The sequence below is a fragment of the Epinephelus moara genome, chromosome 18, assembly GCF_006386435.1.
Source record: "Epinephelus moara isolate mb chromosome 18, YSFRI_EMoa_1.0, whole genome shotgun sequence".
Lineage (NCBI taxonomy): Eukaryota > Metazoa > Chordata > Actinopteri > Perciformes > Serranidae > Epinephelus > Epinephelus moara.
The window spans coordinates 18,396,264-18,421,626 of NC_065523.1; the positions used below are offsets into that span (position 1 = coordinate 18,396,264).

At 40.4% G+C, this 25,363-nt stretch overlaps 1 protein-coding gene across 2 annotated transcripts in view; it reads left to right on the forward strand.

Annotated features, from left to right (window-relative positions):
• Positions 1–7,889: 7,889 nt before the first annotated feature.
• galr2b (galanin receptor 2b) overlaps positions 7,890–25,363 on the forward strand; it is a 383,467-nt gene continuing 365,993 nt past the window's right edge. Inside the window, exons 1-3 of one of the 2 annotated variants that reach the window (XR_007571621.1) lie at positions 7,890–8,013; positions 14,462–14,844; positions 22,033–22,951. Coding sequence is in view for 1 of the 2 variants with exons in the window: in XM_050070049.1 (XP_049926006.1) it covers positions 14,471–14,844; positions 22,033–22,795 (1,137 nt within the window). In the remaining variant the exon portion in view is untranslated. Of the gene's footprint in view, positions 8,014–14,461; positions 14,845–22,032; positions 25,117–25,363 lie in introns of those variants that run through there. The other variant, XM_050070049.1, reaches the window with a different exon arrangement.

A 25,363-nucleotide genomic window follows, 5' to 3' on the forward strand; every position in this document is an offset into this window, starting at 1 on the left:
AAGGGGATAACTAAAGTTGTTACAATTCATCCCAAGGTAGCATAAATTTGTGTATTAAATTTCATGGAAATGCATCCAATTGTGGTTGAGACATTTCACTCAAAATCATAAATGTGAATCTCATGGTGACCTGAAAAGAAATAGGCAGGGGATCCCTAAAGTTGTTAGCATTCATGAATTTGATCAAAACTTAATGGGAATCCAATCCATCCAACAGTTGTTGAGGTATTTCACTCTAAACCAAAGCTGAGAACTGACTGACATTGCCAAATCATTCCTTTCATCTTCATTTTAGTTTTTGGTGTTTGTATCACTCTAAAGCACTTTGAACTGCATCTGCTGTGGAAAAACACTTCTGTGTAGACAACTGGCAATTGTTTTGAATTTCAGAGATATATGAAATTGGCAAACTTGTTTATTTGTGTTGCCATTTTCAGCCATAACTGTATTGTTTTACTATATATATATATGTGTGTATATATATATATATATATGTATATATATATATATACATATATATATACATACAGTATACATATATATATATATATATATATATATAGTAAAACAAGGTGGTCTGACCTACCTAATGTTTCTGCTGTGCTTATTTTTGGACTGCATTGCTTGCTAGCATCTTTGGTAAATTAAATCTACAGTCACTAGAGCTAGGTAATGTACTGCTGTGGATGGGGGCCACAGCAAAGTGTGTTTTATCCACCTAAAAAAAATGCCCACCTAAAAAATCAGTTTAACTGTATACTATATTTGGAATAGTTTCCCTGCTTTACATTACACACTAACAGATTGAGGCAGTGGCTGATGAGCAACTACCACTGCATGTTCTGCAAAGTAAAATTCCAGTTTTTGTCAAAGGGGTCTGGTGGCTTTGAGACAGCGACTTCAGTTCCCCATCAGAAAGAGCTGTCTGACGGCAAGGTAAAGCCATGAACATATTCTCTAAGTATAGCCTCTAAATATAGTGTAAACTTAAGTGGCTAAAAATGAACCAATTGTGGCAGTGATTGCTCAGCGCCTTTCATTTTATTTACATGGTGCAGGGAAGTTATTGTGAACACACAACGTAATTTGGTCCATAATATTTACCATATTCACCATCCTAGTTAAGTGTGTTAGCATGCCAACAGTTGCTAATGCTAATTAGCACTACACACAAAAAAATAAATGAGGCTGATGGCAATGCATTAGTTTTGCAAAATTTGATAATAAACCAACGTATTGGACCTCTTAAAAAGCTGACCTGATGATGGTGCTGGATGGAGAAAAAAAAGGATCACCAAAGTTGTCACAATTCATCCAATAGTGGCATGGATCTGTGTACCAAATTTTATGGCAAAGCATCTTATAGTTTTTGAGACATGTCACTCAAAACCACAAAGTGAACCGCATTGTGATGTGGAGAGGAAGAGCCAGGGGACAACCAAAGCTTTTAGCATTCATGGATATATGTGCCAAACTGATGGTCGTTGAGATATTTCACATCTGTGTCATCTTCTTCTAATCAGTCTAAAGCACTCTGAAGTGCATCTGTAGACAGCATATGATTTGTTATCTAGCCAGAAGGGGACTCAACACAGAACAGTAGTATTCTGTGGTTTATTAATCTCTTCCTGGAGCCTTGTGAGACATTTTGTAGCATGTCCTTGATCCAGTGTATTCACTCATACAAATAACTTGCGGGTACCATTAATGATCCGTTGTGAACTACAATCACTATATATTACTTTCACATTAACTCAGCTGGTATGGAAGCACCTTCTTTCTTTCCATGCTTTTATTTCTCCCACAGTCATCTGTTTCACCAATAAGTGCTTCAGCATCAACTCTCCTCTTCTTTGTAACATCACCTAATTTGTGAAAGATGAGTGAGTAGAGTAATAATTTAATCAGTGCCGACAGCCTTGGACGCTTCTTTCAACGAAGGTGTATGAATAAAGTTTTGTTTTTTACACAAACTTTCATGATTTATGCCCCTCTACGTTTTATCTCTTTAACAGTCATTGAAAGTGGTGCACTTAAAGAAATGATACAGCAAGGGATCATACAGCCTGGCTAAGACGACTTGGGGTTAGATATTGCTGACCTCTGCAGAAAGGCACCCATTATGGAGAGATTAAGTGCCAGTTTGATTCAGAGTGCTGTACACAAGCTGAATCCCTCAGATCTGTGCCAACATGGCTGTGTAGAAATAGATCAACGTGCCCTTTTCTTGTGAAGACCCGAGCCAGAAGTGAGTGACACATTCTCCCATTTACTGAACACACTAATTGCCTGTTCTGCTCTGTGTGCATAATAATAACAACTCTTATTTTTATTTAGTCTGAGACTAGGCAAAAGATGTCACATAGCCAGTGGGGGGAAGTAGTACATTTACTCAAATACTGTACGACAAAAAAAATTGTTCAGAAAAACATCATTTGAACTTTGTTTTTATCCTCATTGTAGTCTGTAGCTCTAACTGCCTCTCTGTGCACCGCACTCACGTATGCGCGCTTGCGTGAGACCATTTGTCGGGGCTTCAGGACACTTGGATCACTACAGACGAGCAGTATGGAGATATTTTGTGGTTTCAGTTATGTGTTTTTGGACGTTTGAATCTGGAGCGCCGTAAGCCTCCATTAGGTGGAGTTGTGTTGCTAACCCCTCTCCCCTCGGATCTCCACAGGGAACTTTTACTATTGATGGTTTTTCAGATATTACATCTGCGCTTTTACTTAAGACAGATCTAGAAGGCAGAAACCCTCTTGCAGTGAAGTATTTTCAAAATATTTGTGTTGGTTCTTTTGCTTGAGTCAAAAATCTGACTACTTCCTCTACCACTGCACTTATCCAGTTTATCCATCAGCACAGTGTGGGCATATCTCTATTGTTTCACTCGAGTCTGTGCACAGCAGGCTCCAGCTTATGTAAATGCTCCAGTGATCATGAGCCAAGGTGTGCATGTGAGGTTAACACTTCAGACAGACCACGCATTTCCTCCGAGGCTGCTACTGTGATTAGTCCTCTGCGCTGAGAGATGTCCAATAAAGCGAGATTCACATGCAGCATATAAACCATTCACTCACAGTGTAATTGATTTGTACTGTAAAAAGTCAATGTGGAATGCTTACTTTTACACCTCGGCAGAAGACTAATTAATAAGACGGTGTGTTCAAAGTAATTGAGTTGAGAACGTGTAATTCTTTTGCAAATGTTGCATCTTGAAGTTAATGATGCTATTAGTGTTTTTGTCACACTTTTATTCCGGGAGATATTTGATTGCTTGTCGACACCGAGGTTGTTATTCGCGCAGGCCACATGCACAGTGGTGTCACTCCATTCTGCTTTTATCACCTCAGGGTAAAATGTGCAAACCAGAAGCATAAAGAGATGATATCTGGCCACATGCTCTTTCTTAATGTTTTAAGTGTGTTGTGATGAATGTTGTCATACACCTGAATTCAAGTGCGTAGGTTTTATTTGAACACGTGGGAGAGGCACATATAAAATGGGGGGTTTGGGGGTCCTTCGCTATCACATTTTTAGCATTCTGGTTATTCTGTGTGATCTCCTACTCCCTATGTTGTCGCAAGTTGAGGTAGGTGGAGCAATTCTCAGGGACCTGTAAGGAAGAGCAGGGTAGTGAGGTGGTCAAAGTCAGAAAGGGTCCTTTTTACGTCAGTGAACACAGATGTAAATTTATTATGCTTCCATTCTACTTATGTGTCACAGCTACATCAGTAGGGGAGTATGCTCTATACTACCACTGATGTGCAGAATTACACCTGGGTTTATTCTGGCATGACATGTCAAAATGCCTACTTTAAAAAGGGACTGTAGCTCCCTGCAGTGTTTTTACACTTGTTTGCCTCATTCTGTCAGTAAGATGACCTGCGTGCTGAGAGTTGGGAGCCATTCCCTGCACCCCTTCATGGCTATTATGTCATTCCTCGAGCCACATGTGAAAAGGAGACCAACAACCTGGGGTCTATGCAGCAATCTGTGCCGTTTCTGCATCAGTGTTTATTATAAATGTCTTTAATTCTGTCAAAATAAAAGTCCTCTTCTACTTTAATGCTTTTATTTGGAGAGACAAATACAAATGTTCCAAATACTGACAGGGGCACCCCTCCCCCTACAAAACCTACACCTATGCCTGAGTTCATTAGGGGCGCCTGGATTGATCAGTTTTATTGTTCTTGTCAGAACAGTAGAAGAATGGCAACTCTTTGGATACCAATTATTGGGTTGAAATCTATAGAGAAATCTTTAAGGTTTTAAGTTCACAGGAGAAATATTAATACTCCTGTTGGCCCGGAGCTGTTTTTTAATAATTCACTGCATTTCTATGTAGCCTACTCTGTAAAATGTCATGCTACTCCTTGTGTTCTGGGTGGAAATCAATCCTGTGTTTTCGCCATCCTTTCAAAGTGATCCGTCCGTGGTTGCCATGGAAACGCTCACATGGAACAACACCCTGAGGTATTTCCGAATGTTAATTTGGCTTACAGTGAGACCAGGATCCATCATTGTCCGAACCAAAGCGGTTTGCATTGGCGAAATTCCTAACCCTCCTTTTGGAAGAGGGATGGTCCTGTTACGTAAGGAACCAGTGGACAGATGGGTTTAATCTCAACTGGAATCAGCCTGGTAACTTTGTACTTCACATTTCAATATGTGCACTGAGGAGAAGATGCATACAATAAAATTTAGTGGTTAATTACTTTGTGGGCGTGAAGAGTGAGATGAATTTCAGATTTACCATGTGACTGTCCAATACTGTAGAAAAAAAAGCACTGGAAAAACCTGAGATGACAAATGACATACTGGTGGGAGTTTAAATCATTGTAATGTGAAGTAATGGATGAAAAGGCGTGTTTTTATTTCCCTCAGGTTGTCTCTCATTGTGGACATGATGCGCCTTCGTGCCGTTTTTGTCTGACCCAGTGTCAAGCCGTTCGTTGATGGATGATGGCTGACAGTGGCGCAGACAGCATGTCAGAGCTTGTGTTTGGCACAGGAGGAGGTGGGAGTGTGTCAGACTGAAGGCTGTGAGGTTGCATGTGAATGTTACTTGAATCAGAATTCAGGATCCCGAGCCAAATCGGGCACTGGCAGCTCACGTCGGACCCTGTTGATCTGGTGAACTAGTTTGCTCTTACGCTGAAGTGTGCTGGAGATGACGATGATACTGAGTGACTCATTTGGGTTTGCAGTTGAACCAGTGAGTAAATAAATGAGGTGAACATCATCACTTCACTCAACAACCCAAGTTGTTAAAGCCTCACCATTACAGGAGCTTGGCCTTCCTCTCCTCTTCATATGGATCCTTTATTAGAGGTAGCAGGAACCACTGGGCGAGGTTGTGTGCGCACAGTTTGATGGATGGGTGGGTGGCTGGAGAATCAATGACTGGGTGAAAACGAGCAGCGGAAGACGTGCGGCACACACATCCACATGTGGGCATCACACTCTCAGTACTATTATTAAAAACATACAAAGCTAAGTCTGAGAATGTGTCAGGAGTTAAATAAACGTGAAATATGCACTGTACTGTTTATAATAGCAACTATACCCAGTGTTTCATGCATTTCTTCCTACAAAATTTGTCATCAAGAAGCCTTTTATTTAGTTCATGGTATTGGTCATGACCACATGACTCACAGCATAAACTTCGCAATGGATTCGTCCTGCCTGCCGATTCTCTGTTGCTGTCTGAGTCATCATTGTCATGCTTATGCTTGAATTGATAAAAAGTCAGCCTGACCCTTTTGTTAGGATTGTAACATTTTCTTTTACCTCTGAAGTGCTGTGGTTTTGATTCTGTGGTTTTTGTTATTGGTTGTTTGTTTATTTAGACCCTCACTGGCTGCTGTATCTAGGCAGTTATTCTTCCCGAGTGTGATATAAAGATATCCACTTTTCAGAGGGTCCTTTTTTAATAATTGTTTCCTTGAGTGAATTCCATTCATACATCACTCAATATGAGACAGTATGTTGTTTTGGGTGAAATACACTGCCTATATATTTAAATGTATCAATACTAAAAGTAAAAATTTTGTACAAGATGTCTATAGTAATTACAATATTTCTGATAAAAAAAAACAAGTTATGAATACAGTATCTCCTTTTAAAATTAAGCTAGGAGAGTCCTCCATGCAAGCATTCATGATATCTTTTCCTATAGCCCGAAACAGTTCAGCTATTATTAGTGTCTTTAAACCCTCGAGCTGAGATCCCTTGACCAATTGCCAAGTCGTGTATAAATTACCTATTATGCTCATTTTCAGGTTCATACTTGTCCTTTGTATCTGCTGTCTTGGCCACTGACTCAGCGTCGCTGCACCATCATTGCAGAGTCTTTCTATTATGAAAAATCACCAATAAAAGCTTCTAAACCAGCTCTCAACAACCAGACATGTTACAACTGGAATATGATCCAAAATTGGGGTGAAATTTACAACCTCAGCAACCAAGATTACATATTTCCCTGATGTTAGCATGTAGCTACATGTAGCAGTTCATGCAGCCAGGGGAAAAACTATCATGGCCCTTTACCATGAAAAAATCACCAATAAAAGCTTCTAAAACTCAAATCTGGATTTATTCCAGCAGGAATTTAGTCAGAAATCAGGGAAAATTAACAACATGGGCAACCAAGGTTACATGTTTCCCTGATGTTAGCATGTAGCCACACATAGCAGTCATACTGTAAATAATTGCATTAGTGTGCCTGGAACAGATGACCATATAAAGAAATTTGTCACAAACTGATTTCAGCTTGTATTGACAGGAAGGCAATCCAGGCAGGAAGGAAATATCAAAAAGCCTTTATTGTAGTGGTTAAATCATTAAGAGCCAACATGTTTCGACCACTGCAGGTCGTCTGATAGCCCTGATGACAACCTGCAGTTTTAATGATATAACCAATACAACAAAGGCTTGTTAATATTTCCTTCCACGATTTTCTATATGTTTTTCCGGATTGCCTGGTTTGCCTTCCTGTCAATCCTGTTGTTTCCTGTTCTCCCCGAGCACCCGACACAAGATTTTCTCTCTTTTTCTGACGTCAGTTTGTCTCATAAGAGGAAAAAAAAAGTTGGAAACAGAGTATTCAGAATGGTCTGAAGCATGAGTTTGTTGCTCACAGGGATTACTGTTACACACATTTAGACTACCTCATTATTTGAAACTTTGGCTACATTTAATATGAACATCATATATAAGACAGAAAATAAGCAAAAGAATGTGGGGCTCCTTGAAATTTCAGCTTGAACATTACCCAAACCAGCTCTGTATACTGTTGACATCTCACATGTAACTATGGATATTAGTTTTAATACATACATCAGATCCCTGAAGTGACTCATCTGATCCTAAAAGTTAGATGAGGACGTATTAAATAAGCAAATAAGAAAACATGTTTGGAAATGCTGGCCACCAATTACCCACAAATTAAAGCTCCAACAATGACTAACACAGACAATTTAATTTTTCCAGTGTCCCTCCTGGATTGAACTGTGCTCTCTCTCAGCAGGTAATGGTGTCACTCAATACATAACAAGCCATGGGAAAGAATTAATGCTAATACAAAGGTCACTGCCTCATTTGAAGACAGGCTAATTTGGATGCACATGCAACAATCAGTGTTGCTTTGGGGTTTTATGTCAGGGAACCTCCTGATTGTGCACTGATTGTGAACAGGCGCTGCAGCCCCCCCCCCCATACCTTCGCCCCCCCCCCATACCTTCGCTCTGCAATCCTTTTCTGCAGTGAGGAGAGAACATTAAAGTGAATGTGGAGGAGGAGTCCTCACCAGGGAGGTGGGGGTTGAGGAGGGGAGGGAGAGGCGGAGAAAGAGTAAGATACCAACAACACAGGCAGATAGCGATGTACACCGGCAGAACAGAGGCTTCAGTGTAAAGAGTATGAGCATCTTAACGGAGCAGGTCTGCTGGGAGTCTTGTTCCTAATCTGAGCGGAAGCTTTGGATACTGTCCACCCATCATCAGCCTGGTAGGTTTATCCCACTGCATCTGCCTGATCTGCATGCTGATTCTGCTTGTGTGGCACAGAAATGTTGGGAAGAGCATCTGCAATTCAAATTCATCACACAGAATCAGCATTTTCCTTTTAACCATTTGAATACAAATGTTTAAAGCTGCAGCTGATATCTAAAGTTTGGTTTTAAATCTGTGTTAACACCTGTCAGAAGAAGCTTTGTGTCTATTCTAGCTCTGTTGCTTATTGAAACAAAGAGATACTGCTCTCTTATCTGTGCCTGCACATCATTTTTTAATGCTGAGCCTCTGCTGTGACAATGAAGATGTTCTCCCAGAGTCTGGTTAAGGCTGTGCTACATCCCCATCACCGTCCTCCTCCTCCTCCTCTCTGGCTCAGCTGTTTTCATTAGTCATTGTTTCATTTCCAGAAACTCTAATTGTGCCCTCACAACTGTCACGCTGAGCTCTGCCAAAGTCTTCCACAACCTGTCAGGTCCCACACGCTCTATTAACGCCTCATAAAGCTCCTGTATGTCTATCCCTGTTTGCGCTGATCCCCCCCTGACACTCTCACACATGTTCGGGCTGGAGTCGTAGCTCTGATATCCCACTGCAGTCGGAAATGTAATATCAATCCAGAATGTTTTCCCCAGTGTGAAGAATGGGGAACCAGCCACACCATAAAAGAGGATGCTGAAGTCAGGCATTGACAGAACTGTGAGGAAAATTCCTCTGCAGCATCCACCAGCCGATGCTATAACCCTGCCTCTTTATAAGGTTAATAAGAATATATTCTTACTATCACCGCTTTAGAGTGTCATTTATGTGCCATCAGCTGTGATCAGTGTATCCTCTTCATTTTGCTCTCGGTCACGATTCTGATTATGCAGATAGACTGGCAGCAGTTTATACTCAAAGGATGTATAAAGTTTAATAATGTTTAATAATTTATTTTAGCCTGGTTATTACTGAGATTTGAGGGACGGAAGTATAAAAGCTCGAGGATGACTTAAAATACTGTCACAACATTATACATTTTTAATGGTTTATATTTACAGAGTTTTCATTCTCTGTGATATTGCTTTATTGTCGTAAAAAGACGACATTTCTGTGATTGATTTCTTCGTAATCTCTGCCAAAACAGATCCCGAAATAAAATCTAATCTGGCCATCTACAAGTTGCTTTGCTGCACTGTACTGCTATTTCAGCTCCATGAAATTTATATTCACATTTGTGCTGCCATAGATACAGTATGTGACGGGGCATTAATTAATCATGCGGCACGTATTTCATATAAAATGGTAGTGTGTTAATTCAGGGATAATGAGCAACCTTTATTCATGCTTCTTCAGTCCAATTCAGATCAGGCTACGTTCTTGCTCCAGGGTGATCCTTTGAAAAAACATTTTTGCTTCTTCTGCTTGGTGGTAAAAAAAATCTGTGATGGTTGTAGCCTGCGCTTGGCATAGCGTGGTGTTTTCAAATATGTGGGTTACTTCCTTTTTTCATGACAGAAAATTGCAAGCACAACACAAATTCTGTGGTGATAATCAGGAACATAACAGCATTGGATGAAATTCTGTGGGTTTGATGCGCACTCTACGCTCATGCACATTGAGTTTCTTTGTGATGAAATGTGCTCTACAGATAAATCTGTCTTGCCTTGCCTTACTGCTGCTCAATTTGGTTTTGTTTCCACACGAAAAGGCTCTGATATAAGTGCCATTTTTAAACGCACCATTTCAAGATGATGTAACATGAAGCTCTTTTGATATACACTATGTGACAATACAATAGCCAACGAGTGTTGTTTTGACGTCTGCATGGCAGAAAAATGAGAATTCATTCTTCTTTTTTTCAGAATTCAGAAAGAAGAGCTGATTAAAACACGCTTGAAACAGATCACTGCCCCTTTTTCCAACCCATCATTATCGCCAAAGCTTCTGAATGGCAGCTGGCATTGTGATTTCAGGTGTGCAAGAGCTCAAAAAATAACCAGTTCAAATTCTAAGAATAGTCTTTTGAAGGGGTGTGCAAAAGCAGTAACAATGTGCTTTTTATGATTCTTAACGTCCAGTCCAAGCCAACTGATCAACCCTGTCTCCTAGAAATTGTGTTTATATACTACTAAATGGTCCTATCATGTCATTTCATGATTGGAATATGGTTCAGTTTCATGATTATCAACCAATTCCTAACAAAAAAATCCATTGATACACTGAAAAATGTGGAATATAAGCAAACACACAGGGTTTGCAGTCTCAGCTGCTCATTATAAATAGGGAAACATTTCATCCAGAACAAACCTTTTTGGTGGACAGATGGGATTAAATTAAATGTTTGGAAACATCATGCTCGTGTGTGATTCTCTTTACTGTAGCTCATCATCTTCACCATCAAGAGCACCTCTTCATTTTAAAGCCTCAATTTTACACCACTTGCCAACCTGAGAGTGCATGCTGACGCCACTGGAGACGTCACTTTTACGAAACCGCAACACGTCAGAGGCTCTGCTGCGACATTATTACTGGTAAAAAAAAAATTGAAAGGTATAAATCACTGCTCACTGTGAACAGATGATGTGTTTTTGGCTGAAATCAAAGGTCCCCCAGCTGAGAAAGGCTCCTGCTCCTCATCTTTTCACAGAGTGAATGAAACAGACCACAGCACTCAGACCACTCTGGGTTTAAGACACAATTCCTTGGATTAGAGAGGAGAGGAGGTGAATTGCTGACTTTAAGTGTCTCTGTCCACTTACCTGAAAACCTTTGTTTTAAGCCAACAAATCTCTGCGGTGTGGGACATGATAATGACAGAAATGCATTTAATCTCCACTTTAAAGGTGACCCTCGTTTCTCTCTGTGCGCCTGTGCAGGCTGCTCTCATTCACTGTTTGTACTCAAAACTACCAAAAGTAATGCACTATAATTTGTGCCAGAAGGCTGCGCTCATGTGACCTATGTGCTGCAAGCTGTCTTTCATATGACGAGAACAAAGAAGGAAGTCAGATCAAGTATTAGTAAGAGAGGTCCCTGGGAGCTAATATACACCTCCCAAACTTTATTCTTTAAGTCCTCAAGAATAAAAATGTACCTCCAAAAGTAGGCACCAAGTTCAAATGTTATCACTCAGTTAAGGAGGCATTATTCATGGTTATCAGAATGCAGTTATAAACGCATTAAAGAGCTGTGTTTATTGTTACTCAGCGATAGAGGAAGTCAGCTGATGTACTGTTACAATAAAGACAGATAAAAAGTCCTGCACTGGGTCAGGTACCCGCAAAAACAGCTGATTTGCGGGTGTTTTTTAAAAAAAAATGTTTTCCCGGGTTCGGATCTGGGTGGAAAAAATAACATGCGGGTTGGCTTGCGGGTTTTAGATAAACACATCAGTCATTAGTTCTGTAAACTACAGATAACTATCTTGGTCATTATTTACTCTCTGAGGATCACCTCCGCTATTTCGCAACTGTCATTGGTTCAGCTGTTGAAGAGGCAGAAATCGGTGCCTGGAATTGGGCCTGTAGGCTCCCGATCTTGTCCTCAACGTTTCTTCCAAAATCTTCCTCTGATGTCGATTTAGTATCTTAGTTCAGCTGGCAGGTACTTAGAGAGACACTGGAGACAAGTAGAATCTGGTGCAATCGAGTTTAATGTGTCCACAAGCATCAACACATACAACTCATTGAGTCAAGCTCCAGAGCAAGACTGAAAACTCACTTTCAATACGCTCGCTTTTATGCTAGTGGAGACTCGACAGAGTCTCCACCTCTTTTTCGTTAATCCTTCCCATTCAGACCCAGATCTATTGGTGGCAAACCTTTTTCTTTTGTCCAATCATGAACAGGCCCGTTTCTAATGGTGTAATCACTTTCACTTTAGGCCTGGAATTTCGCAAATCTTCCACCCTTAGGGCTGGTTCTGCTTTCACTTTATTTTTAAAAAACATATGAACTTTAGGGACTTTCTTTATTACAGTCCCTTGTGCTTTCGTGCAATATAAACCTTTAAGTGTGTGTTCTGCCATATGAGCATTAGTGTGTGTGTTATTGCTGAATATGCTCTTTGTGTGTTCTTCAATATGTGAATACAATGTGAGTACATAACTTTTGCATTATGAGTACACTGACATGTGTAACAGTGTTTTGTCACATATAAATGCATATCAAACGGTGTTATGGAGACTTATACATGAAATATGGTTATGGTCTTCTTAATCAATTTATGCAGTATAACACTCTTACCTGATTAGGGATTAACTTTTACACTACACTGTTTACACACGTTTCACCATCTAATAACACAATTTGTGATTGGACCACAGAATCAACATGGCTGCCACCGTCTAACAAGCGCCACTTCCAAAACAGTAAATAATTATTTAGGTATTTGAGAAATAAGTGGATAAAACGTACAACTATCACTTTATAATGTTTCTGAAGTGTTTCCCTGATGGATTACTTCTCTCCTCGATGGATTCTAAAAACACGTGACGGCTCGTAACTGCTGAACGTCGCTCTGGACAGAAAGTAAGTCTATTATTACACATGTAAAGTTCCTTTACATAGATTAAAAGTTTAAAAGCATTAAACATAACAAACGAGTGCTTTTACACTCGTATGGGAGAAGAACACAGAGGGTTGATGATGGAGCTGAAGTCAGGTTTTTATTGTGAGAGCTGCTTCATTCAGGTCGTTGTTTACTTACTGGCACCTTAACTGTGGCGATATGCTGTTCAATATTCAGCCAATATGACCCAAAATGATTACTTTAAATCTGGGTTACGGGTCGGGCTGCGGGTCGTGGTTCAACGGGTCGGACTGGGTTGCGGTACTAATTGGCCTGATGCGCGGGTTTGCGGTTCGGGTGCGGGTTTGTACGTCCCCGGGTCGGGTCGGGGCGGATCTTGAAAACTGGACCCGTGCAGGACTCTGGTGTAGACGTCTTTGGCTTGATGGGTGGGTCAAACAAACACAGGACTTTCATTAGGAGGCTTGGGTTCATGTCCTGTGTGAAACTAAAATTTAATGTTATTTTATGTCACGTCACCTCACGTCACGTTTAGACTTACTCACCTGATGGAGACTATAGCTATCAGCAACAACCTCCAAGCTATCAACCTACACGCTGAAAATGCCGAATTTTGACAACTATTCGGATCAGGCAGTAAGGCAGGCCAGCTTGGTTCTTCTTTCAGTTAATTGTTGTTAAGATCGACAAATGAAACAACTTGTGAACCGACCTTGAAAAAGCAAAGACTCTTGATGTTGATCTGTTTGCTGACACAGACAGTTTAGTTCAGTTCACCAATTTACCAATCCCGCTTCACTTTACCGAAGCTCCTGTGATATCGTCACAATAATGATTTGCAAGAGCCAATCATCTTTGGTTTTCATGGGTCCAGTGAGTTCCTCCATAGCTAAGGCTTTACCTCTGGGGCACCGATTATCAAATTATATCTGTCTTTTTTATCAGTAAAAGTTGAATCACACAGTCAACAAACATCTGTTGTTATTGTTTGTAGTATTTCCTTTGTGGAGAATTTTGATGAGAGCACTCACCTCCTTATGTGCATATGTTCCACCAAAACAATTTCCCCTCTAATGAAATTTTGCAAGGGCACAGTTGCTCATCATTGCTGCACCCTGGACTTAGTGCTGCCCAAGACAATTGCGATTGGTTCACAGAATTACAAACAAGCCAGAGCATTTTTCCCCTATAGCAGAAAAATAATGTTGCTTCCAGACCTTCCCAGTGCTGTGGCTATGCAAAACTGAATCACACTCTCACATTAAGTTCACAATGTGACAGCATCCAACCATTATTCTTTTCCTTAATGTAACTGGCAGGGTTGCTCATTCATTAGATATCATGGCGCTAATTTATTCGATATGGTACAAACCACGTGCATAACTTTTTGTATGATAACATAAGAACCACTGTATAAGGTTACGTTGGACTGTGGCAGCAATCCTTACCTAGAAACAAATATATAAATAAATAAATGGTGTGATAAAAAGTGTGAATTTAGCATTTCCATTTTAATTAATCTTGCATTTTCTCACTTTAAACTGAATTGCATCGCACCCTCACTTTTAATTAAACTACATAAATATTCCCCGGACACATCTGACAATATGTCACCAGCAAATTAAAAACAATCTCTCATTCTCGTCTCATTAATATGTGTGACATGACTCGACTGGGGATTAATTGGATAAAGAAATCTTCTGGTGCATGCAGGCTTGTCATCTTTTTGAGTATACTTTAAAAAGTTGCAAAGACTAACTCATCATTAAACTCCCATCTCAGTGAGTGCCTTTGACATCGTATTAATATTGAGCACTAGTGCATGAGTGTTGTGATTTTAAATATACACCCAGAAGAGATAAAACAATCAAAAGCTCTAGGGTGACTGTAATTTGCTTGACAGATGTATCTCCTTCCTTTTCCTGTTTCAGACTTGCAAAATGTCTGACTTTGAGGATTTCACCAAGCCAGGAGGGCAGGCAAATGTATCTGAGAGCTACCAGCTGAACCCCACCAGCGTGATTGTGTCAGTGGTCTTCTCCCTCATCTTCCTGTTGGGCACCATCGGCAACAGCCTGGTGCTCGCTGTACTTCTGCGGAGCGGGCAGGTGGGATACAACACGACCAATCTGTTCATTCTCAACCTGAGCGTGGCCGACTTCTTCTTCATCATCTTCTGCGTTCCTTTCCAAGCCACTATCTACTCTCTGGAGGGCTGGGTGTTCGGCTCCTTCATGTGCAAAGTGGTCCACTTCTTCATCAACCTCACCATGTACGCCAGCAGCTTCACACTCGCTGCTGTCTCTGTTGACAGGTACGACGATAATTATCTGTTGATCCCAGAAGAGACATTTAAGCACTATAGCATGTTATACAACACAGCAAATACTTCCCGTTCTAAAAAATAATTTCTGACTACCAGGCTCATGTGTGACATTTTAAACATCCATTAACACTTTTCAAATTAACTTGAAATAATTGTTGTAAACAAATGAGAGAACAGGGGGGGATGATTTTTGATGTTGTTAGCACTGCTTTTCAAAATGAAGGCCTCTTTTCACTTCCTGCTGCATAAAGCTGTGGCTGCTAGAGCTGCAACTACACTAATGATTATTGCCATTATAAATGAGTCTGTTAGTCTGTGTTGTAATTAACCAATGAATTGTTTAGACTGTTACATAATCGGAAATTCTCAGAGCCCAAGGGGCCATCTTCAAATTGGATGTTTTGTTTGGCCAGCTGTCCAAAACCCAGATCAACAATAGAGTACTGCATGGATGACGTTTTTTTTGTAGACTGACGCAGATGTTAGCACCCTGGTTTCCACGTCAAAAAGCTGATGAGATTTTTCCATTTAATCTTGGCATATTGCAGAAAATAAGCTGTGTGGCAAAGTTTGCAAAGTTGATGATACATGTTTTGTTCAGCAGGATAATCTTAACAAATTAACACCACTTTTATGAAGCACCTTTTTGTAACTCCTCCAGTTGAAAAAACTTCAACTCAAAGTGGGAAAATGCCCCACATCATGTCTTCCTTTGTCATCTTTTTTCCCATTGACCAATCGGATAACTTGAGTGCCAGGCCTTCTGTGGTGGTCACGAAAACAAGTTTACAGTTGGTAAACAAGGGAGGAGAAACTGGTGGTAGCTGTTGCTGGATACCCAGAGCTATACGGCCCGACGATAGACAGCAGGTTTTCAAACTGCCCCTGAGTCATCCTAAAATGTGCCAGGGAACGGCCATCATTGAGGAGAAGCTCCTGGACCAACTGGTGGTACTCCCCATGATCCATCCTCTTTTTAAGGGTCTCATGTACCCACACAGATCTCTGTTTCCATGTGCCCAACAAACTATTTACTGACAGCCACTCACCCTCAGCCAGAGCTACAGCAAGTACCCTCTGCCTGAACATTTTAGTAACTAGATACTGACTGATGTCAAATAATTAAAATAAATAAACAATCGGTAGATTGATTAAATGGAAAGGGTAGAATGAGGAGGTGAGTCTGGTTGCCTGGCAACAACAAAGGCGCAGCAAGCATTTTTTTTCTTTCACTAGTGGCATTCAATTAAAAAAAGGCAGTGCGGCGCCTCGCGTTTTGCAATCTGCATAACGCTTTCTGTGTGACCAGGGCCAAAGGCTTCAAAATTCACACAGTGGGTATTTACTGTTGTATTTTATGCTGTAGAACAAAACGTAAATGCCTTTTTTAGCCTGTGTTAAACACAGACCTTATTTCAGGCATCTAACCAAAAACCCATTCAAAAAAAAGTCAATGACTTTGAGACATGGGAACCTGGAGTGCAAAAATACCCCTATTCCAAAGAAGACAATATTCATAATAAGCTGTTTACATGGCAAATGAAACAAGTATTCCACTAATATTCCTGTTTACACGCAGCCGTGCATACTTCGATGAATTTGCGCTAACATGTCGGTCACGTCAAAATATGGAAAAGTGAAACAGCTGGAACCGCTTGTGCCAATGTGCTTCTTTGCATCAAAAACTGACTCTTCCAATAGTGTCCACCATTGGCGGACTTGTTCAACCATGCAAGCTCAGCCTCCCTCTTTCATTCCTTTAACCACCTTATTGAAAAGGTCGGTTTTGCGATAGTTTCTCAGATCCAAAAACCAACCCTTTCATAATGTTTAAAAGTAGGTGTGTTTCTCCTTCTGCACAATGGGTTTTCTTTTGGGCATGCATCTCTTCCCTACAGCCTTCAAACTGTTGGCAAGTTTTATGTACAATGTATCCATGACAACGCACAGAGCTGACCATAAATAGGCAAGAGGCCATGTGTGTCAAACTTTGGCAAAAACCCTAATTAAGATTCAAAATGTGAATGTGCTGTATACATGTCCAAACAATGCTCTTAAAACCCAAATAATACTGACATATCCCACATGTCTTCATCAGAAAATGCCACATTCTGAAAAAAGCCTAATTTTGAATATCCAAACAGAATATGCTGCTTATATGAACTGTATTACATTTATAATACTGTCATATTTTGAATGATAGTGAAATATTGGTGTCCATGTGAACATAGTCAATGATCATATGTATTTGAGGAGCCTGAACCAGAGGATGTTTGACATTTTTGCCCAAATGGTATAAATTATTAGTCGATTATCAGAATCAGCAGTAGTTATCACTTGTCTTCTCTCATCGCTTTTGCTTTACTTTACTTCCATCAGAAATGTACACGGGGTGCTAAGTGTCAAGTGTCCTGAGGGAAAATCTGAGATAAATTCCAGTCATTTATTGTTCTCAAATCACCCCCTCAAATCACTAATGCACGCACTCCTACACCTGTTATCTTCCCTTTTAATGAATTTTTAATTGCCCCATCACATTGCTTAATTTATTCCTTCAGATTAGTAGCTTTAGTTAAAATCCTTATTTCATTTGTGTTTCGGCTATGTCTCTGATATCCAAACATATTTACAAGATAGCAATGTGTTTTGGTCTTAGAACTTTGAGGCATACAGATAATTAAAAACAGTTTCAAGGCTCTGGTGCAGTAAAGGAATATTGCTATGGAGAGAGAACAGATTCATGAAAGATTTAGTAATTCAAGGGCATGTGTCATTGAATTGGGGGGAGGGAAAACCTTCGAGGGTAAATGGAGGCATACGCTGAGCTTTGTTCACCTCACTTTCAGCAGGAATCCAGCAGATTAAAGATAGTGCAACAGCTGTTCAAAGGTGCACTTTATAATGAGGGTACACGACATATCATTAAGTAATGGCTAACTGATACATGAGTCATGATGATTTGATTTATCAGGGATTCATTCTTAACAAATGATAAAAGACAGCAGAGTATCAAGCTTAAAAAGTCATCAGGCTGTGAGTAAGATTTTATTCAAGTCCACACTTTTGTCTGCTCATGATATGAATTATTTTTGGTGCATTTAATTCATCACAAAGGTTATTTTTCTCATCTGAAGATAAAAAAAAGCAACTAAGGGAACACCAAGAACAGCGAGAGCCCGGAGGTGCACATTAAAAGAATTAGTCAAAGACCCATAATACCTTAAATCACCTGTAATTGACCATCTTATGAGAGAAGCATGCATTATCCCTGGCTGAAAATAAGCTCCAAGCCATCATTATAGTTGTTGGGCAACATTGTCATCTCAGTCAATATGGACAGAGTCTGTGTTCAGCTGCCCTCTGCAGCAGACACCCTCTGCTCACACTGGCTGTGTTTACACTTTAGAGGATTCAATAGATTTTTGCAGCCAGACGCTTCCTCCTCAGTCTGGAAAAGAGCAGGGACGCTGGAGTCAGGATGTTAATGGCTTTCTGCTGTTTTCCTCCTCGGTTCCTGTGTAACAAGTAAAGAAAAGGTAGCAGCTTACAGTTACACTTTAAACCAAGAATCCCCAGCAGGAATTAAATCACAGTTCAGCCTGAATGAACAGCAGCACACACACACACACACACTCAGTCCTTTAATGGAAAGTGTTTGCTGCTGCAGTGAGCTACCCAAAGGCAGATCGTACGTTTACTGTGATTTATGCCAAAGAACATAACATACATAACAAAAACAGCACTGGATAATATGATGCAGAGTTATTCAAGCTTCTAGCGTCTAAAAACTGAAAAAAAAATCTATATAGGGATGCTGCAGCTGCAGTTATACATTATGTACATAGATGTTTATGTCTATATTGGAGCAAAAATCCAATATGATCAGTGTTTGGGAGATAAAACAACATCTGTGAGCTGCTGAATTTTAAAGTAGGAGATACTTTGAAATTCAGCCACGCTTTCATTTCACAGTAAATGTGGTGATTCTGTATTTTGGTAAACAGATGTTTCCAAGTCTACTTTTTTTGGTAAACATTTTAATTGGTCTCAGGTTCAGCAAAACACTCAAAATCAGGAAAAACAAAGCATCTTGTCAGACATTAACAGACTGCTCATGAGCAGAGTAATGTCTGAGTATGTGCACTTATCCAAGACACTAAGCCTCCATATGTGACAAGTAGGTTCAAGGTATGTGCTTTTTCCCTCTCATATTTAATGCTAAGTGTCTTTGGCCCTATTTCAGTGAGGTTTCAAAGAGCAGGGAGGCTGTTGCCTCTGATTCTTGAGAGCTGGCTGAAGTGTCCTGTAAATGCAGCTGGGAGGACATGGATTTGTAGCTTTACCCAGAATCCCTGCCTCGGGGAAAAAGAAGCTGTGATATCCTCATATACTCCGTGTCCCTTAGAGGACATGAACTCACAAAGCAGCATGAGGAATATGGAGAATATAGCTTTACGTGTTCAAAGAGGAACAAACCAGGTGAGGATGATGCAAAGACTTCAGCAACAATCGTGAAAAGCAGCGTGGTGTCACATTATTGAGAGAGGTCTGTGCTATGAAAACATTAAGCTATTTTTTCGTGATGGCCCATGATGTGGGGCGGGATTTGCTCCTTTATCGCCTACCTGCTCTGCAACATCAAAAACACAGCACAAGGCACAGTCATGTTCTGTGCTGTTGTTGTCATGGTTTTACCAAGCGATGACTGCACGTCCAGATCCCATTGAAAATCCTACAAAAAAAAAAACCTTTCTGTGGACATAACAGCCAGTTTCACATATTTCCCTGAGGTGTTTTTTATTCAATAAAACCCACAAATGTCTGTAGTGTGAATGATTATCATCCAACGCAGCCTCAGTGTGAGCCACTATGCTCCTAACAGTGAGTGTGGAGGTGGCAGCCTCATCCTTGGTGGATTCATATAAACAAACTATTGGTGAGGTAAACCAAAATCAATTTTCAGGTCCTCTTTGCACATGCAGTGTTCTCTTTATCTGACTCTAAATCAAATTTATGATACGCCAGGTGATTCACAGCTGAAGTGTAAATACTAGATTTAACTTTGACTCTCAGTGTCATTTATCGTAAATTAAGTTCTGAGAGTGGACACAATGAAAAACCTTTCAGCTTCAATTCTTTTTTTTTTTTTGTAGAACTATCTGTTGGCATGTAAGGCCCAAGTAGGGCACTGATTTATGCAGGGGTGACATGAAGTTCATGCGCACACACACATACACACACATACGCAAACATCAGAATAGAATCGATTTACCATTTCTGTCTCCACTATTTGCTTTTAATTACTAACATTACAATTTCCTAGTTGTGGTTAACATGAGGTTAAGTGTGGACACAAAAACCACTTGGTTATGATAAAAGATCACTAAAAAACACTCACGTTCAGTGCCACAACTGCTGCTGGAAACACAACAACAACTCAGTAAAACACACATGTTCGGTGGCAGAAATGCTGCTGGAAATGCAGCGGCAGCTTGCTAAAATACACCAATGTTTGGTGGTGCGAATGTCACTGGAAACTTGACAACAGAGCTTGCTAAAAATCACTTGGTGGTACAAACGCCACTGGAACTGCAGTGACAATGCACTAAAAAGCACCGATGTTCAGTGCTACAATTGCTGCTGGAAAAACAACGACAACTCACTGAAACACACATGTTCACCACTGGAAATGCAGCGGCAGCTTGCTATAACACACCCATGTTTGGTGGCAGAAATGCTACTGGAAACGCAGCAATAGCTCACTAAAAAACACCAACGTTCAGCACCACAGTCGCAGCTAGAAACACGGTGACGACTCACTAAAACACATACAAGTTTGGTGGAAAAAATTCCACTGGGAACACAATGATGACTCAATAAAAATCACCCACGTTCAGTTTCACAACTGGAAACTTAACAGCTTACGAAAAAACACTCATGTTTAATGGCACAAACGCTGCTGAAAACACAGCAACTTGCTTAGAAACACTTAAATTCTGTGGCACAATCACCGCTTGAGACGCAGCGATGACTAAAAAACACCCACGCTAAGTGCCACAATTGCACCTGGAAACACAGCAATGACTCACTTAAACAGGTGGTTTGGTGGTAGAAATGCTGCTGAAAATGCAGCAACAGCTTGCTAAAAGTACACATGTTTGGTGGCATAAACACAACTGGAAACTTAACAACAGCTCACTAAAAAACACACATTTCTTGGCACAAACGCAGCTGAAAACACAATGACAACTAGCAACAAAAAAAAACATGTTTTAGGCACTGGAAATGCAGGGGTGGCTTGCTAAGAACCACTCATCTTTGGTGGCACAATTGACACTGGAAATGCTAACGATGAGGCGCTAAAACAACTGGTGCTGTGTGCTGGTCTTGAACAGTGCTCTGCAGCTTGACTCCTGTTTTGTCTTGGTGTCCCAACAACTGCTCCATCTCCTGATGACTAAGTCAGCTCATATACACATCATCAGAATTACATCGCTGTAGAAGCGTTAATATGACAGGTATGAAACGTACAAATGTAATGTATTCGTGATTTGTATTAACATATAATGCCAACATTAGTCGACCAATTACAGTACAACAGAGTGGCACTATGCAAATGTAATATAGAACTTTATCAATTAAGTCCTCAGCTCCAAACAGTAGGGTACATACAAAAAACATGCACGTTCAAAAATACAGTCACAAGCTTTTTTGTTAACTTTTTAACTTCACAACTTCTATGGGACGGGGAGGCCAATTAGACTGCAGGTGGCCTGTGTCACCTCAACTCCCTGAACACACCCCTGATGTAAGGGCAACATTTTATTGGGTTGTACTATGATTTGTAAAGTGGCCCAATAATTAACTTACAATCCAAGAGGAAGTAAAACAAAACAAAACATAAACCCCAAACATATCTAATAAACCAACAAAGTTTTTTTTTTCTTTTATTCTTAATTTCCATGTGCTAAAAATGATGGATTTTAGTTTCTTGAGGCTTTGAAGGAGTTTGGACAATAACAGACACTATTTACTATTCAAGCTGTAATTATAAAGAATTACACTCTCTCAGCCTATAATTATCACACTGCACCACTCAGACTCAGCATGTACACTAATTACTGTGTTTCTGTAGTTTGGATCAAATGTCAATGTATTATTTTTTTCTCTGTGTAGGTATCTCGCCATTCGTTACCCACTACGCTCCAGAGAGCTACGGACCCCGTGTAATGCAGTGGTTGCCATGGTGATCATCTGGGGTCTGTCTCTGGTCTTCGCGGGTCCTTATCTCAGCTACTACGACCTCATCGATTACGCCAACAGTACTGTGTGTATCCCCGGCTGGGAGGAGCAGAACAGGAAGGTGCTGGACACGTGCACCTTCCTGTTCGGCTACGTCATCCCAGTGCTGATCGTGAGTCTCTCATACACTCGAACCATCAAGTACCTGTGGACGGCTGTCGACCCTCTGGACGGCATGTCAGAATCCAAGAGGGCCAAACGCAAAGTCACCAAAATGATCATCATCGTCACCGTGCTGTTCTGCATCTGCTGGCTGCCGTACCACGTGGTGATCTTGTGCTACCTGTACGGAGACTTCCCCTTCAATCAGACCACGTATGCCTTCAGGCTTCTCTCCCACTGCATGGCTTACGCCAACTCCTGCGTCAACCCTATTGTCTACGCTCTGGTGTCCAAGCACTTTCGCAAAGGCTTCAAGAAAGTGTTCAGCTGCATCCTCAGTAAAAATGGGAGAAACAAGGTCCATGTGGTTCATGTAGCCAACACTGTGCCTGGCTTTGAAGCGGGCTCCACAGAGGTGTCGCAGATGAACGAGGAGAACGTGCGACAGAATGAATGTGAGATGATTAACAGGCCGATCAGAGAGCCAAGAGAAGCCACGGTGACACTGAATCTGCCCTTTCAGCGGCAGACTTGACAGCTGACTCAGCTCTGCGGATGGCCACAGAACAGATTGCCTTAGACATTGCAGCTAATATTTGAAAGAAATGTGTTAACTTCTCATCATGACATCTACAGTTTTGGTGGCAAACAGGAGAGGAGATAAAACATATTTACACATTTAGTATCAAAGGTCTAGTGTGTGGGATTTAGGAGGATATATTGGCAGAAATGGAATATACTTAAGTTTGTTTTATTTATTGTATGATCACCTCAAAGTAAGAATTGTTGTGTACCTTAAAATGAGCCATTTATATCTACACAGGGAGCAGATCCTCCTTCATGGGGTCCACCATGTTGCACTGCCATGTTTCTACAATAACCCAGAACAGACAAACCAAACACTGGCTCTAGATAGGGCCATTTGTGTTTTTGCATTGGCCTCCATATAGTGAGGAGCTCCTCAGCAACATGCAGAGGCACTGAATTGTTTATGTGAAACTGCTTTATTCAGTGCTTTTACTGGTTTAAATCACTGTGTCCGTTTGGTTTGGGAAGATGGGAGACCTCTGCAGATAATTTGGCTCCTGAAAAAACCTCCTGAACGTCAGGATTAGAAAAAAGGTAAGAACCATTAAACAATCAGAGAAAAAAGGTGACATGACATTGAGTGACACATTAGCAGGTGCACGTAACAGACAGGCTGAACAGCATCTAAGAAACACTTATTTTTCTGGTCCCTTTGTTCTGCGAGAGACCTCTGTGGATAAATTGGCTCCTGGTAAAGACCCCCTGAACACTGAAGGAATTCTAACCAGGAGAAGTTTCAGCTGGTTGCAATCCACAATCCTCACCACTAGATGCCACTAAATCCCCTAAATCTTTCACACTGGATCTTTAAGTTGTGCACGGTGAGTCCACAGTCCACAATGTGTTTGTTTCATCATTTTTGTCAAGCACTACTTCCCATAATGTTCCACTAACATATGTAGCCTACACTCAGTCAGAAAAGTATTTACTCAAAGTGAAATGTTCTCAGTATTTCCTGTTTGCACCATTTGCCTTAACCATGGCCTGCACTTTGGTATTAATTTGAGTTTGTCAGTATCTGAGAATCCACAGTACTCCAGCACTTTTTAAAAGCAGCAAAGAATGTGTCTCACAGAGTTACAGTTACGTTTCAGCTTTTCAAATGGTCCCAAAGATGTAAGTCGTTTGCTCTTCGCTTGACTTCAAACGGGGTTCAGGGTCATTGTCCTTCTCATAAAGTCTCATCCCTTTGCTTCTCCTGTGATGTGGTGCTTCTCCTCGTCAAGTCAAGTCATCATGACACTGCAGTATAACCAACACCATGTTCAACTGTAGCTTTTATGTTTTGTTATGTAAATCTCTTATATGGTCTTTTCCTCACATGAACCCAACTGCGGTCTTCAATGCTGATTTTGACCAGTTTTAAAAGTGCTATATTCTGGTTTTTAGGCTGTCACTTTTCTCACTGGAGCAGCATATTATTTGCTTCATTTCTTTTGTATCTTGCATGCAGATGCTCTTCTGTTTTGTCAAGATATTACTGATATATTAGATTTCTTAAGGTATGTTATCACAAAATTTGTGCAAACATGATATTCAGTAAAATTCAGTAAACCGGCATTTGAAATCTCAGATTTTTTGGGGGATATTTTCTGATGTAAGAAGTTAAAAAAAAAAAAAAAAAACAGGTGTGAGGAGATATACATTTAGTTAAAACTTTATTAATATTTGATAAATATTAAACCATCCTTGGTCGAAGGCTTGAGTCTCTTTGGACCCCATCTTCTTGCTTTACTTGTATTTTGCAATGATTGTATTACTGGCATGTTTGTCTTTGGTGTAAAATATATATTTGAATATGTTTATCAATGAGTGCACTTAAGCGTTTAAGAGTTGTGCGTATTTTAAAAAGGTGTGTACTTTGTGCATTTAAAAGCTGTGAAATGATTATTGTCATTTACACTGTTTGTTTCCGTTCTTTCTCCAATGAAAGCAGATCCTCAGTATCTCTCTCCTTCTCTGTAAGCTTGTGCCCTACCTCAGAGCTGTAAAAAGAAAAAAACCTGTGTTTTTGCTGTGTTCTGCTCAGATTGTGTAAGATGCAATTTTCCTCTTGAGAGACTCATTTTCAGGCAGAACATTCTCCTTTGCACTGACCAATTTTCCTCCAGTTTGTTTTCTGTGATTTTGCATCTTATGGTGTATATAAGAAAGTATCTCTCTGTTCGTTCTGTTTCACTATGTAGACTTTACAAACGTGACGGCTTGTAAATTTTATGAATATATATTTAAATAGATATTTATCAAAATGTTTTAGAACACAATGTCATACACACTTTAATAACCGAATAAAGTATTTTCTGCTGTGAGATTTTAGTTAAGATTTTATTCAACTGAGCATGTGCAGAAATGTGAACGGGCGGTGTTGCAGTGGTTAGCATTGTTGCATCACAGCGAGAGGGTTCCTGGTTTGGACCCCAGGGTGGCGGAGTCCTTCTGTGTGGAGTTTGCATGTTCTCCCTGTGTCAGTGTGGTGTTTTCTCTGGGTACTCCAGTTTCCTCCCACAGTCCAAAG